The sequence below is a fragment of the Notothenia rossii genome (assembly GCF_949606895.1).
Source record: "Notothenia rossii genome assembly, chromosome: 1".
NCBI classification, from domain to species: domain Eukaryota; kingdom Metazoa; phylum Chordata; class Actinopteri; order Perciformes; family Nototheniidae; genus Notothenia; species Notothenia rossii.
In genome coordinates this window covers 25,122,112-25,137,099 of record NC_136912.1, presented here as the reverse complement: position 1 = coordinate 25,137,099, position 14,988 = coordinate 25,122,112, and the positions used below count along the sequence as shown (strand labels likewise).

The 14,988-nt window shown below is 38.3% G+C and overlaps 2 protein-coding genes across 3 annotated transcripts in view; one reads left to right on the top strand and one right to left on the bottom strand.

Moving 5' to 3' along the window:
• The window catches only part of LOC307025090 (WD40 repeat-containing protein SMU1-like), an 11,064-nt gene extending 7,773 nt beyond the window's left edge, over positions 1 to 3,291 (top strand). The window contains exons 9-12 of the mRNA XM_079659671.1: positions 183 to 309; positions 405 to 566; positions 951 to 1,103; positions 1,317 to 3,291. Coding sequence (XP_079515797.1) covers positions 183 to 309; positions 405 to 566; positions 951 to 1,103; positions 1,317 to 1,415 — 541 coding nt within the window. The 3' untranslated portion in view covers positions 1,416 to 3,291. The remainder of the gene's footprint in view (positions 1 to 182; positions 310 to 404; positions 567 to 950; positions 1,104 to 1,316) is intronic.
• A 499-nt stretch (positions 3,292 to 3,790) lies between these two features.
• dnaja1 (DnaJ heat shock protein family (Hsp40) member A1) lies at positions 3,791 to 14,985 on the bottom strand. 2 transcript variants are annotated; one of them, XM_079675713.1, is made up of 9 exons: positions 14,846 to 14,985; positions 13,085 to 13,247; positions 12,509 to 12,704; positions 11,783 to 11,887; positions 10,360 to 10,587; positions 10,151 to 10,265; positions 9,512 to 9,627; positions 8,758 to 8,858; positions 3,791 to 5,525 (listed from the first exon to the last, which is right to left on the bottom strand). In XM_079675713.1, exons 2-9 carry the CDS (start codon positions 13,214 to 13,216, stop codon positions 5,292 to 5,294), a joined length of 1,227 nt encoding a protein of 408 aa, XP_079531839.1. In that variant the 5' UTR covers positions 13,217 to 13,247; positions 14,846 to 14,985; the 3' UTR covers positions 3,791 to 5,291. The 2 variants fall into 2 exon arrangements, with proteins under 2 accessions (XP_079531839.1, XP_079531840.1); XM_079675714.1 differs by lacking the exon at positions 14,846 to 14,985 and adding an exon at positions 14,158 to 14,316.
• Between the last annotated feature and the right edge of the window lie 3 nt (positions 14,986 to 14,988).

The window sequence follows — 14,988 nt, the reverse complement described above, 5'->3', positions numbered from 1 at the left end:
GGGATGCTGCAATGCATGATCTGTTTGGTATTTCGAGCCAAACACTTCAGAGACCTGTTTTGTATATAACTGAGACCTATGATATATTGTTGAAAAATGAATAAGAGCTTCTGTTTTATTTGATTTTGTAATTTTTTTTACAGCTTTATGGGTCGGTCAATTATTCTACGTCTCATTTTCAGAGTCCATGCGCTGAGGTCAGGCACGACACTAAAGGAGTTGATTGGTCATTCATCGATTGTGACTGATGCTTCTTTCACTCAAGATGGATTTCACATCATCAGTGCCTCCGCTGGCGGCACGGTTAAGGTATAAGATGAATATTACTCGAATGTCTATGCTGCATTGATAATATTATGTCGCTGGGAGAGTGTATTAATGTCATATTTATGTACACATTTTAGATTTGGAATACAGAATCCGGAAAATGCATCCACACTTACAAAAATCTGTCCCACACATCAGAAGTGCCCGTCAACAACGTGATTCCTCTGCCCCAAAACCCAGAGCACTTTGTGATTTGTAACCACTCCAACACGGTGGTCACCATGAGCATGCACGGTCAGGTGAGACTTTTAATATACAAAATACACATCAATATTCAAACTGGTTGAACATAGGTACTTTCATGTCGAGATTGACTGCTTTTATAATACTGTGGGTTTCATCTGGGGATCATGACCAAACTGAGGAACCATAATAACAAGCTAGTTTGTCTAATAAAAAGTGAATGTTTTTTGAAACTTTCCGAACTTCCATTGCTCATTATACACCCTTTTTGTCTTTATTTAATAGGAATTCATTTTTTGGTTTGGCTAATACCCACTTCCATTGTTCATTATATGTTCTTTGTCTTTATTTAATAGGAATTCATATTTTGGTTTTGCCAATACCAACACAATGTTGAAAATAAATGTACAAACCAAATGTCCTTGCCTCTTTCTCTTCAGACTATTAAGACCTTCAGCTCAGACAGAGAGGAAAGGGCCAAGTTTGTCTGCTGCACGCTGTCCCCCCGAGGGGAGTGGATTTACTGTGTGGGGGAGGACTTAGTGCTCTACTGCTTCAACTACACAACGGGGAGGCTGCAGAAAACTCTGACTGTAAGCCCTGCTGATAATACTCACTCATTATCAAGTGTGTGACAGGAGGCAGCTCATCTACATTGCAGTCATTTTTTTATCTAGTTATTTTTTGGTCACACTTGAAACTCTGGCGGTGCTGCTGTAGAGAAGTCTACATCAGCTAACAAGGTAACAGTGAGCATGATGGGAAACGGAGAGTGTATGGTGATCTGTGTTCCTCTGCACCTGCAGGTTCATGAAAAAGCTGTAATTGGCATCGCTCACCACCCACATGAGAATCTGATCGCTACTTACAGTGAGGATGGACTCCTGAGGCTTTGGAAACCTTAAACTGTCTCCTGCATCCTGATACAGAAGAGGGCTAGACACATGGGTATAAAGCAATTTAGTTATTTCTATGTAATAAAAAAAGATGGACGTATTAAACAAATTCTTCACAAGGTCTATTAAGTAGCTGGTCTTGAGCTTTAAGGTCATATCCAATTTATCTTTATCTGAAGATGTTGTCATGGAAGTGCAGGTGTAAAACTTCCAGCACTTTATTTTCTTTTTGTCAATGTTGGCTCAAAAGATGATGTTCCAAATTAATCTTTGAATTCAATGGTTTTTAAGATTATTCCTTATTACAGCCCCTCATGTGCTGAAAAGCACCACACAACAGCTACTTAACAGACTCTGTGGTGAAGTTGTTTCCTGAATGTATTCAAATGTAAACGTTGTACCTCAGCCATTAATTGCTATTTTTGAATCAATTGTGATAATTTACCTGCTAATCATTTAAAAATGTCAACAGATTTTAGACACAGCGAATGCAAGTTTTGTTACGTTGGAGGGTGGATAAGAAAGATTTAGCCACATAAGGGGAAAATGTCAAAATAATAATGTTGTCAAATGAAAACATTTAAACGCGTGCAAAGATGCTAAATCTAAATGGAAACGAGGTTATATTAATTTTCATCTCTCTTTTGAAAATGAAAGGATTCCATATATATATTCTTTATTTTCCTATTGCCAATGAATCCCATGAATGACGACAACCAACTATACTTTGCCTATTTTCCTAACGTGTTTGTGGCACCTTAAAGTCCTTTGGTTTTTACTAAAGATTTGGAAAAAAGCTAAATATTAATTTTTTCAACAAATTATTATCCAAAATGAGTAAATAATGTATTTGTTGGGGACTGGATTTAGCTGCGTATTATTACACATTTGGTGCTCTGAGTATTTACAGCTGAAGTATGGTGCATGTAGGTTGGCCTCTTAATAAACTACAGTACCCATGTTCACGGTAATATTTGAACATGCTGCCTACTACAACTCTGTCGCTCACTGATGTGTTTTTATTTTAAAGGCACAGAGAAATGCTCAGTCTTTTGATCCAAAGCTGTACGAGGGAGAAATGTACTGTTGGTTTTGGTCTTTTCATTTGACAATAAGAAAATCACAGGAATATCACAAATGATTCTTTAAGCAAAGTCTTAAACTAATGTTTTTACTCTAAATGGGTCTTAATTGATATCTTTTTACGAAATATATTTGTCAATTTAAACAATATTTTTTTAATTTGTCTCATAGATGTTCTTTAATCTGTAAGGTTTTTGATTTTTAAAAGTTGCACACACCTCCTTCTTGTGAACCTAACTTCACCAGTTCAGTTTATATTCCCACTTTCATGTCTTCTGTCTTTATTAGACAAACATATATGCATGTTGGTGAACTGTTGTAAATATTAATGATAAAAAATGCCTAGTTTGGGCTTAAACAAACAATATCAGGTAAAGGATTTGTCACCTTTTGTTTATAATACTTTTTTTTTTTTACTTGAATTCAGAAGAAATGTGTTTTGTCCTCTGTACTCCCCGCATGCTACCTCATGAACTGTCTAAATGTGGCTCTACAATAATGTTTTTAGTGGAAATCTGCATGATGACTAACGATAAACCTCAATGGAGCTCCAGTGACACATTCTGTATCCTGTGTGTATATAATACATGTATTTAACGTGTTAAGATGTGTCATTCTGCTGCACTGACTCTAAAATGTGTTGCTGTGCATCAGGTGCCCGTTGCCGACCAGTTTTTATTATTTGTACTTCAGTATTTAGTCTTTTCTATCGTCTGTCTCTTTACTATCATCCATATTTTATTGTTGCAATAATAATGTTTATTCATCACACTGTACTTTGTTATTATTGTTATATATAATACTGCCAGTTATGTTGATGAATATAAATACAATTAAAGATCTTTAATAATTTCCAGTGTTTGTGACATTTAAAAATATATATATAACCCTCACCAAAGGAATCAGATTTGTTTGTAAATATATATATATATTTTTTGTATTAACCTAAATAACAAAATGATAGAATATATTTGAAACAAAAATATATGCTTGCCTGTACAAAATAAATACGAATAATTTTGGGTTAAGTGACACTTTCAAACTGTTGTTGAACCGTCGGTCCAAAGTCAAACGATATTCAATTGACTATACTAGTAACAGTAAATACAATCATTTCCTACCAATAGATTGTTGCAGCTCTATTGTAGAATGTGTGTAATGTTCTGTGGCATTGCTGACAGCAAGCAGAAATAAAAAGCAAGAAGAAATAAAGAAAAAATGAGTTGGCAAAGAAAACCATGGTCAGGAGAAGTGAACACCAAAAGCAGGGAAATAAAACATCACTCACAGTAACGCCACAATTTAGAGACCATCAAACGACATTTAATTAGAAAACATGAACATAATTTATGTTTGGTCCTAACACACGCATAGCATCAATCATTAGAAACTTAACAACACGTATTTCAGTTGATTCCACTGACATTATGAGTACTCATTATTTTTGCATCGATTTCAACAATTGAAGGAATCTCCCTTGCAATGAGCATAGTCAGATTTTACAATATCCAAGGCAAAGTCATCACTGAAAAAAACCAAACTGAAAAGTTCAAGTTAAGTTATGGTAAGGCTTTTACACAGGCAGACACATTAAAGAGGCTTCAGCTCAGAGTTCAATAACCTCCCCACAACACGTTTGGCAAAACATTGAGGGCGAAAAATATGAAATGAAGACACTTAAAATCCAGATTTGGTTTTTTTTTTCTTCTAATGATTTTAAAATCACATACCTGCAATAAGCTCAAGAAGATTCAATGTTTAAAATCACAATTCAACATTAATCACAGTTTTTTGTAAAACTTGTGGGGGAACTTGGCACACTTTTTCAAATGAAAAGACATTAAGATATTTTGGACCCGTCTTAAGAAGCAGGTTCTTTGAGTTTTTAGAGAACTTGTTTGCCAAATAAAAGCCCCGAACCACATCAAATCAAGAACACAGAATGATGTTTAAATATTATTTCTGAATCCACGTTATCCACATAGCTTACGTCTTTAAGACCCTCTAACCTTTTTTTTTTACCGTTTTCCTACCTTGTTATTTATGTCTTATTTGGCTCATATCTAACTGTGTTGTTTATACCCAAACAAAAACGGATTGCAGCTCAAACATTATATATTAAACTAAACTTTAATATATGTCTGGATAATCTACATTAGTGGCTTAAACCTAAATACTGCCATGCCTGAATCATTATCACCTTTACTCGCAGTTCACGTCTTCTTGCCACATTTTCAAGATTGTTAAGAAATGTGTAGAAAATAGCCCTTGAAAGGGTCAAACAGCAGAAGTGTTTCAACTCAATGCCCCCCCCCCCCCCATTATCTGAAGATTGGGTCTTTATAACGGATTGAACAAGTCACCAACAATTGGTTCACAACAACAGCTGATCTAGCAACACTATAAAAAAAGATTATTCTCATATTAATATTGGCATCTGTTTTAGTGTAAATGCATAAAAAGCAGGCAGTCTTTGTTCAGACAAAAGTCTCTCTTAAGCCTCTGTGATACCCCTCGCCTCTTATCACAGTGTGATTGAAAAAAACAAAACAAATAAAAGTCCCAGAGATGAAGAGGAATCCCATTCTCCCAGATCGGAGTTGAATCCAGGAGCTTCAGGATACTCTTCTCCATCCAATCAGTATTCAAATCATATATCAAGGAGGGGGTTGATACACCTTTTTCTGATTCAGATTGACAGAATACTAGAAAAAATTAAATAAAAAGTGCACAAAAATCCCAAAAGGTGCCTTTCTGTAGAGATGAGGGTCGGGCTGAGGAATGATGGAGGCCAGTTGTTGTTTAGGACGTCTGGCACTGAACTCCCCCCGGGCTGGCGTAGTCCTCTTCCTCCATGTAGTAGTACTGATGGTTGTTTCTTCTTCTCTTCTCCATGTCACAGTCCTCCAGGTCGGCGTAGATGTAGAGGTCGTCGTCCATGCTCTCTGGCTCCTCTGCATCCGGCTTCTCTGGGAAGAAGCGCTCCAGCTCCTTCAGCCTGTCCTTAGAGATGAAGTTGGCTTTCGGGAACACCACCTGTAGGAACACAGCAAACATGTAACTCCTCAGCCTTGTCGGTTTAGTATTGAGATTATTTTTGTTAAATAACTTAAAGAGCAACTTGCAGGTTTTTTTTTTTTACTACATTTATGCTTAACCTTGCCTGAAAATTACAATTAAAAAAGGGAATGCAGGATTTGATGTTTTACAAGACATAAAGGAAGGAATTCAGAGGAAAAGGAGGCGTTTTGAGCTCTGCACTAAAAACGGATTTTTTTAACGTCATACGTCAAACGCGTCATATTACGTCACATGGGGGAGCAACTTTCTTGGACTCGCTCTCTGCCCAATCCGCGGTAGTAGTTTGTAGTTAGATGCCGCCTATCACAGTGCACTGAGATTTGGGACAAACTGTAAAGCATTAACCCATCATTGTACCCTGTATGCAAGGGCAGGTTTGCTTTCACTAACTGTACGGAGGCTCAATCACTGGTATCTTTTTATTTACAAAGCCATGTTAGGGAAACTTCCATCCTACATCTGCTCCCTGATCTCACGGCGTATTGTAAATGGCTATTGCCTGAGATCGAATGCTGTGGTTGTATTAAATGTGCCAACTGCAAGGACTGTCTTAGGGAATACAGCTTTTAGATGCGCAGCTCCGCTATCTTGGAACAGTCTGCAAAAGGAATGGAAGTTGAGCAGTTTGATTCCATTACATGTTTTTAAAGCAAGGATAGATGCTATCCAATCGGAAACTGTTGGTATCTGTAAATGCTACTAGCTATACAAACTGTAGTCAATGTAAATATGCCATATGATGTCCTCTTTGTTTTTCTGTCATGTTTGTATGCATGTTGGAACCTACTTGCAGCAGGTCACCATTGAAAAAGAGGTCAATGATCTCAATGGGTTTTCACCTGAATAAATAAAGGTTTTGAATTGAATTGAATTGTAGTTGGTTTGAGCGGTTGTGATTTTGTGAGCTGGTATTTTTTTGGTAATTTTACATTGCATTTCATCATTTTTAATCATGGTGAGCTTGTGTTTGTGCAGGTTGCACAAACTCAAGCCTGTCAGGGCATCGAGTCCACAGTAAAAAGGACCGGAGCTAGCGTTTGTTCCTGGGTGCGAGGTGCATCCACCTCCCTGTAGCACATACTCTCCACAGCTGAAGCCTATCAAACAAAACTCTTTATCAGGAAACCGTATTACATCTCTCTCCCCCCCCCTCGCTGCTCTCTCTCTCTCTCCCCCCCTTCGCTCCTCTCTCTCTCCCCTCCGGTACACAGCACCGTAAGACGTAGTGTGGAGTTGCATTAGGTAACGCGAGATACGGCTGATACTAGGGGTGCAACAACTAATCGACTTAATCGATTAAAATCGATGACCAAATGAGTTGCCAACTAATTCAGTCGTCGATTCGTTGGTGACGTCATCACGTGTGTTTTACGCGCCGTTAAGCTACAAGGTTATTGGTCTTTTTATCGGTACTGGAGACATTAAAAAAATATATGTCATTTATTATTGCAACAAAAACATTATATCGCAGTCTTAGTGTCGCCAACTTGTTTCTAACATGCAAAAAGACAAACAAATGCGTCTATGATGTATTTTCGATCAGACGAGATCTCTCTCCCCTGTCTGTGTGCGAGGGGGCGGGGCAGTTCACACACACGCAGCTGCTATGCAGCAACACACGGAGGAGATGGCGGAGAGAACGCGCTCCGAGGTGTGGTTACATGTTACCTGTTCGATGTGGACAATGCTCGTTACCAAAAGTGCAATAAGGGTTTAGCATGTAAGGGCGGTAACACGAGAAATTTGTCTAAACATTTAGCAAAAGTGCTCCACATCCAGACGGAGGAATGCACCGGGTTCCACTGTCTTTCTAGTAGGTCTGTAGCCCCCCCCATCCACGAGTAACGTTTCCACGTCAGGTGTTTTGTATGCTAGCAGCAACACACAGAGTTAACTACATTATATACAAACATGGGTTAATGATTAGCGGTAACCGAGTTATTTATTTTGTTAAAGTTTCAGCTATTCTGTTTCCAATTCTGTTATCAGATTATTTAATACGATTTGTTAAAACATTGTTGTTTCTTTTGATGTGAAATATTATTTATTTTATTTAAATAAAAAGCAATGTTAATTTTGTTCACAATGTGTTTAGTTAATTTAATAATATATGTATTTTTGAATCAAGTATTCATCTTTATTGTCTTTATTGTTAGTTTCCACATGCCTAAAACAACCTCAAGCTAAATCTAAAAGTTGATGGCTAAATAAGAGCGTTTGAAAATGTGTGCAACGCCTAATAGTCCGAATAGTCCATTCATCGTTTCATTAATCGATAGATTCATCAATTATCAAATGAGTCGTTTGTTGCAGCCCTAGCTGATACATGCGCATTCGTTTTTCTGTTATGGATCAGTATCAACAGTCCTGCCAGTAAAGTTACTATATTATCAATGCTACTTTAGTTATAGCCTGATATATGATGATAGCTAACTTTACAATGTTGTGATGTGACGTTAGCTAACATTCTGCAGCTAATGCCGGTCACTGACCAAGACAGCTGCCCAGTTCTCCACTGGTTCTCCTCACACCACAGCTCAATTTCTCACCGATGGCCGTTATTTCTTCTAATCCTTGGCTGCTCCTGGTCTCTTGGACGCCTAGCAGGCTCATAATTATAATCATATGCATTCCAATATATATTTTCAACCTCTTCTGTGTCAAAACTAGCATTGTGATCAATGCTTATTCATTCATTAGACCGGCCGCTCTCCCCCATGTTACGTCACACGCGGGAAGGATTTTTTTATGCGGAAGTAAAAATGTCTTACAAAAACGACGCCAGATGTCACTGTAGTGTATATTTATGTATATTTTTTTGAAAATCTAGTAAATACATCATTTTCCTACACATTTATTCACTGGTGTCTCTAACCTGCAAGTTGCTCTTTAAAGGCGAAGAAAGGCATAAAAAAGACAGATCTGATAGAAGAGACAAAGTGAAATAAATCTAGGTCTATAACTTTTGACGGAGACTAAAGCACATGTTCAATGTGGGGGAGACAATGTGCAAATCTGATTCTCTGAAGACTGTCAAGAGTTCATGAGAACACAGCTGATTAGGCTCATATAAATCTATTGTCTTGTACAGAAAGAAAAGCATATGAAAAAACAGATATAACAAAGAAAAAAGAGAGAAAAAGAAGAAAACAGACAAGACAATGAATATGAATATTAGTCTTCTTACCGTGAAGTTAATAATAAGACGCCCCTTCTCAAACGGCCTGCGGTACATGGGCATCCCTTCATTCACGACGCACTTTGTGTCTCCAGGCTTGATCAGCTCCCCTGTGATTAAAGAAATGGTTCACTTTAGGCAGGAAAATCAGAAACACTTCTCTCGTCATTTTAAATAATGTTGCCAATCCCATATGAATGCATTGGGGCCAGGGCATACCTTATTAATGGTTTTCAGCAAAGATCAGGAGTTTTTGAAACTTTTTACACTGACTGACTTAGCAACGTAATGTACCATCATCTTTCAATTTGGGAAAAAATAGAAATGAGATGTCTCATGCAGGCCATATCACACCATTGTTTTATTTGCACAACAGTTTGACTGATTTAAAAGACCATTAATTAGCTAAATCTGGGTGTTCACATATTTGATCAACATCAGTGGAGCATCAATACAGTGAAGTGTGGAGTGCAATGAATAACTCTCCACAAACACACTCAGCCGTGTTCATTCCACTGCATGTGTGTGTGTGTGTGTGTGTGTGTGTGTGTGTGTGTGTGTGTGTGTGTGTGTGTGTGTGTGTGTGTGTGTGTGTGTGTGTGTGTGTGTGTGTGTGTGTGAGACAGCTATATGAGTGACTGATGTCTATTAGATGAACCAGCCCTGCTAACTATGACAAATGTTGTTGCATATCATTTCAAATGTTAATCAGATGTTTGTTTTTCTTCTTTGTAATCCTGGTGCAGGAAATCCTTTGGCTCACCTGGGTTTGAGGTGATGAGGAGAGTTCTGTTGTCCATTGTCTGAACGGGCTTCTTGAAACCACACAGAGCCTCCACCAGCTGTAGCTCTATGGACATGACCAGGTCCTCTCCTTTCCTGATGACAGCAAGAAGAGTAGAAAAAAAAGGAAAGGAAAGATAAGGTGATTTTAGCATGTTGCTATGTAGCACAGGGTTCACAATCAGCTACTAATAGGTCAAGATTTAAAAGCAATGTGAATTCGATTGTGTTTAACTTCAAACAGTAATGCAAAATGAGGCTTTGGGTTATTATTAAGATGTTTAAAATTGATGCTTCAACTAAGACATATACCACTTGAGTATTCAAAAACCAGGTTTATATATTCCCTCTACAAGCTGTATTAATAGACCATACAAGAATCCTATAATTACTATCTCTCATTCATCTGGTTGCATCTTAGGATTTATTTAAGGTATTATCTTAATAGTTATCACTAGCTCAAACAGCATTTCATTGTATTTCACTGAACAATATTTAACCTTACATTCTGTGTCTTTCACCTGCAATGTTTTATTCAAATTGTTCGTAGTCTTTTAATAAAACCCTTGAATCTTCCAGAACAGAATACATAAAGACACATGATAAGAGAAAATATTACCTTGTGAAAGTTGAATGTTCTCTCTGGTCCAAGACAATGATGATGTCCCCTGGCTCGATACCGGGCTCCTGGTCTCCCTCTCCATGGAAAACGATCTTCTGGCCATCTCTCATTCCTGTGGAAGTTAAATCATCCCTATTTGTTTTTTCTTGTTCGCTGGTCAGACAGTCAGAGAAACATTTAGATAAGCTCTCTCTTCAATCTCTTACCTTTGTCGATGTGGACCTCCAGAACCTTCTTCTGCCTCATGATCTTCCTCCCCACGCAGCTTTTGCAGCGGTCCTTGTGGCTGATCCTCTGGCCCTGGCCCTGGCAGCTGTGGCACACAGTGGACACCTGCTGCACCATGCCTGGGACCAGCTGGTGCATACGGACCTGCATCCCTGTGCCGTGGCAGGACATGCACATCTGGGCCGCTCCTTTCCGACTCCCACGACCTGCCGAGAGAAATAAACAGTCAGCACACAAGGTTCACTGAGAACTACACCTGGGGGGTATACTACGAAGCAGGATTTTCGATTAGCCGACTAACTTCAGGGAAAACTCGGGGTTTCCGGTCCTACGAAGCTGGTTCTCTTTTTAGCGGGCTAGATCTCCATGGTAACTTATGCTGTGCGGCTAACCTGCCCCGGAGCAGTGAAAGCACTGCCTGCTGACCAATCAGAGCTCAGTGTGCAGAGTTTAAAGCGATCAAGTCATATTACAGGAGAAAGGAAATACAGAAAAGCTGCCGTTGCAGGAAAGACGGCCGGCAAAAATCCCTGACTGTGTGAACGTGAACATTAATAGAATATCACCTCCCATCTTCAGAGCAATCTGAATCTTTCTCCTGTAATATGACTTGATCGCTTTAAATTCCGCACACTGAGCTCTGATTGGTCAGCAGGCAGTGCTTTCACTGAGTTGAGCTCTTAGCCTGCAACCTAACCTGGTCGCACAGCATAAGTTACCATGGAGATCTAGCCTGCTAAAAAGAGAACCAGCTTCGTAGGACCGGAAACCCTGAGTTTTCCCTGAAGTTAGCCGGCTAAGCGAAAATTCTGCTTCGTAGTATACCCCTCTGGTCACCCTAGTTACATGTTGTGATCATGGATGTTGCCCCTGGTTTCTGATATGTGATTATGATGTGCTGTATCTGACATGTATGTAGAAAGTGTGTTGTTTGCATGTATTGTCCTCTTTTAACCTTTCACCTGCATCTACTTGTCTTTCATCCTTTTTTTGTATAACTAATGCTGTTGATGTATTGTGATTTTAAGGGTGTCCATTATCATCTGGCCGGGGATAACAGCTGGAAATTAGCAATGTCTGCTAAAGCTGCCCCGTTTACTGTGTTTTGTGACAGTTGATCAATGGGGACTGTCCACGACACTATAAACAAATAACTAAACTAAACACAAGATGACAAAGATGAAGGAACTTTCTGTTCAAGGTTCGGCACATATAATAAAGTGTGGTGTCATGGCGAGCGAGTACTGGATTACATTTATAAGACTGAGGTGATTGTGATTGAACAAAGAGGCTTTTCATGGCCTGCTTTCATCTGTGTTTGTTTGAAAGCGTTCTAGTATTACATAACAAGGTCTGTGATAAATACTTACAAGTACACAGAAAGTATAGCAGAAGACATACCTTCACATCTCTCACAAATAGTGTTCTTCTGAAGGGCCAGTTTCCTTGTAGCTCCGTTATAAAGATCATCCAGCGTCACTGAAATCTGATGAACAATGTTCTTTCCTGGGACGAGACAAATCAGATTTATTGGAATAAGGTTGGCAGTTGGAGAGATTTTTACAAGACACTCCTTGTATCAGTTTCCTTCAAAGAACATTCAACCTACCTAACATAAATCCTAATAATCCTAATTAAAGAACAAGAGAAACTGGGATGAGAGATGATAATGGGTATTATGTGGAGAGCAGCTGTGTGTTTACTTCTCTATTAAGGCTCAGGAGGTTTTATAGCCAAACCGCATGGTCACACATACAATCATAAGTTGCTGTGCAGCTAGTTAAGACTTAATTGATCATGCTTTCTCCACAGCCTTGTGTTTTGGCTTTAATTCGGTTACAGTTCTTGGTCTCATGGCAAAGTATATCCAGAATATTTGTGTGGTTTTGACTGTTGATCCGACAAAACAAGAAACACACATTAATCAATTCTGAAAATAATCATTTGTTTTTGGCCAACAATGAACTAAGTGTTCCATGTTTCAACTTCATGCTAGTTAAAAGAAGAGGCTCCTTCCAAGAAGAAAAACATGAATGCTTTATAACACTGACAAGAAAAACCGACACATCAAATCTTAGCTAAAAACATTATGCTAGTTTAAGGATTCATTCTTAAATGTTTTTTTACCTTTTCTCTCTCTGTGCATCCGACTACCCCCACCAAAAAACAAGTCAAAGATGTCCATGGGCGAAGCAAAGTTCCCACCACAACCCCCTCCTCCACCAGACCCTCCTTCCTTTATAGCCTTTTCTCCTCCACGGTCATACACCTCTCTCTTCTTGGCATCTGACAAAACCTCATATGCCTGTGAGATCTGCTTGAACTACATGTCAAATAAAGAAAAAAACATATAATATATTACAACATATACGATTGGTTATGTAATATATACAAGTTATTTACCTCGCTGACGTGTGCAAAATTAATAGGTGAGGTCTGGTTACACCATAGCCCTTTAAATACTTTTGTATATGGCCTCTACAAGTGGCAAAAGAACATTTTGATCAAATCTACCAAACAACAGAAAAGCCTGATTCGTTAGATCAATTTATGAATATGTTTCATCCTGAAATATTTTAAGGCGTGTACATTAATAAGGCTGTATTTTAAGTATAAGAATGCTACCCTTACCAATACATGTGGACATTTCTAAAACATATGTTGCCTTTTCTATGTAAGAAAAAGGACTGCAAACAGTCTTACCTTCTCTCCTTCTGTGGGGTTTTTGTCGGGGTGATATTTCAAGGCTAGTTTGCGATAGGCCCTTTTCAGTTCATCTGGAGTGGCATTAGGTTTCACACCCAACGTGTCATAGAAGCCCGTTTCCTTCACCATGATTGTCTTTCACCGACAAACCTTGGAAAATCTGAAGAAAGATTCAAACATATCATACATTTAGTTAGTGTTTAGCTCTTAAACACCTTCAAAATCTACACAATGTGCCTACCAGTATTGATAATAAAAGAGAAACAACATGGTAATCTTGTCATTGTGACAAGAGGAAGACATTCTTTTAAACATGAAAAAACATTCAAAGCACATCATCATCTGGCTGAACTGTGAGAGAGGACCTCATGTTGTTGGATGTGAACATGTGAGGGTTGTAGTTAGCTTGAAAAAGGGCTAAATTGTAATATATGCTTTATGCCTTTTTATTATTCTAACATTCATTGCCACATCTCAAACATTCGCTTGCACTTTTTTATTTGTTTTATGTCCTATATATATATATATATATATATATATATATATATATATATATATATATATATATTCATGTTGCATTGTTGGAGGAGCCTGTGACTTACGTTTTTCATTGCCATATCTAAAATGTAGCTACTGTGCACATGACAATAAAGCCTTGAATTTAATGCTAATATTCCCTAAAATCCCCACTTTAACATATGGGAGTGAACACATCCTCAGTTCAACACAGCACAATTCAAGAGCACCAACAACTACAATCTCTACAATGAACAGTTAATTGAATGAATACATTTCTAAAATAGCTAGGTGTAGCAATTTAAATGCCTATTGGTGGATCCTACAAAAGGTTCCCTAGTTTCGCTTTCCATTTCTGGAGAATGATCAGTAGCAGTTACATCATGTGATGTGGATAACAGTTGATTGTGATGAAATACTTAATATGTTGAACATGAGTCTGAGATGAAATGTAACGATTAAAATTAAGACATTGGAAAAGCAAAGCACAAATTAAGGTTAAATTTAACACAAACTAATTTGTACACGTCAATTGTTATGAAAGGTTTCCTCACATCAGGGAGGCAGGGGCTCAGCCACGCAGTGTGTCCACCACAAGTTTATTTTTGGTTGACACGAGGTAATAATCGATTCTTAACAACTACCTGTTATACTGCTCATGGTGAGGACAGTGGCAATGAGTCATATATATCACTGTTCGCACTTTAGCTAGCGTTACCTTAGCCCTTACATGACACGCTGAAGTTAGTTTCAGATTCGAAGCTTCCGGTTAGGCATTTAAGTGAAAAGCTAAAGGAACACACGGGGGATCGGTCGCCACTTTTCTGTTCACTCATTTACATTTTAGCCTCACAACGTGTACGATGCAGTTACGAAACTTAACAGATGTGCCTTTCGTCAACAACTACCCTTGAGCTTTTCTAACTATGTTGATCTAAACGTAATCAAGATTGTAATTTTGACATTTTTACCAATATAATAATAAAAAAATGTGAAAGTATGTTTAACGAAGAGTCAATTGCTATTGTGTCTTAACACTGATTCACAACAAGAGAAGCACAAACACGTAAATGCAGAGGCTAAGCCTACGATTATAAAGCTAACTTCATCGTGTACTAGCCAAACCCCTGATAGCAAGGCTAATGCTAACATGCTAGCTCTATGCTTTTTCTGACCACAAATTACTGAATAAACTGTGAAGCTGATATATACACCATATTAAGCATATTATCATTTCCTCACCTTGTATGGAAACAGTAGTTTGAATCCTTACAGCCTCAGTTTACAGAAAGGCTCTTCCAGAAGCTTCCAACTCGCCTCTACAAAAAGCTGATTCAGTGACGTCTATTTCCTGCGACCCGGCTCACCAAAACAAAGCGTGGGCT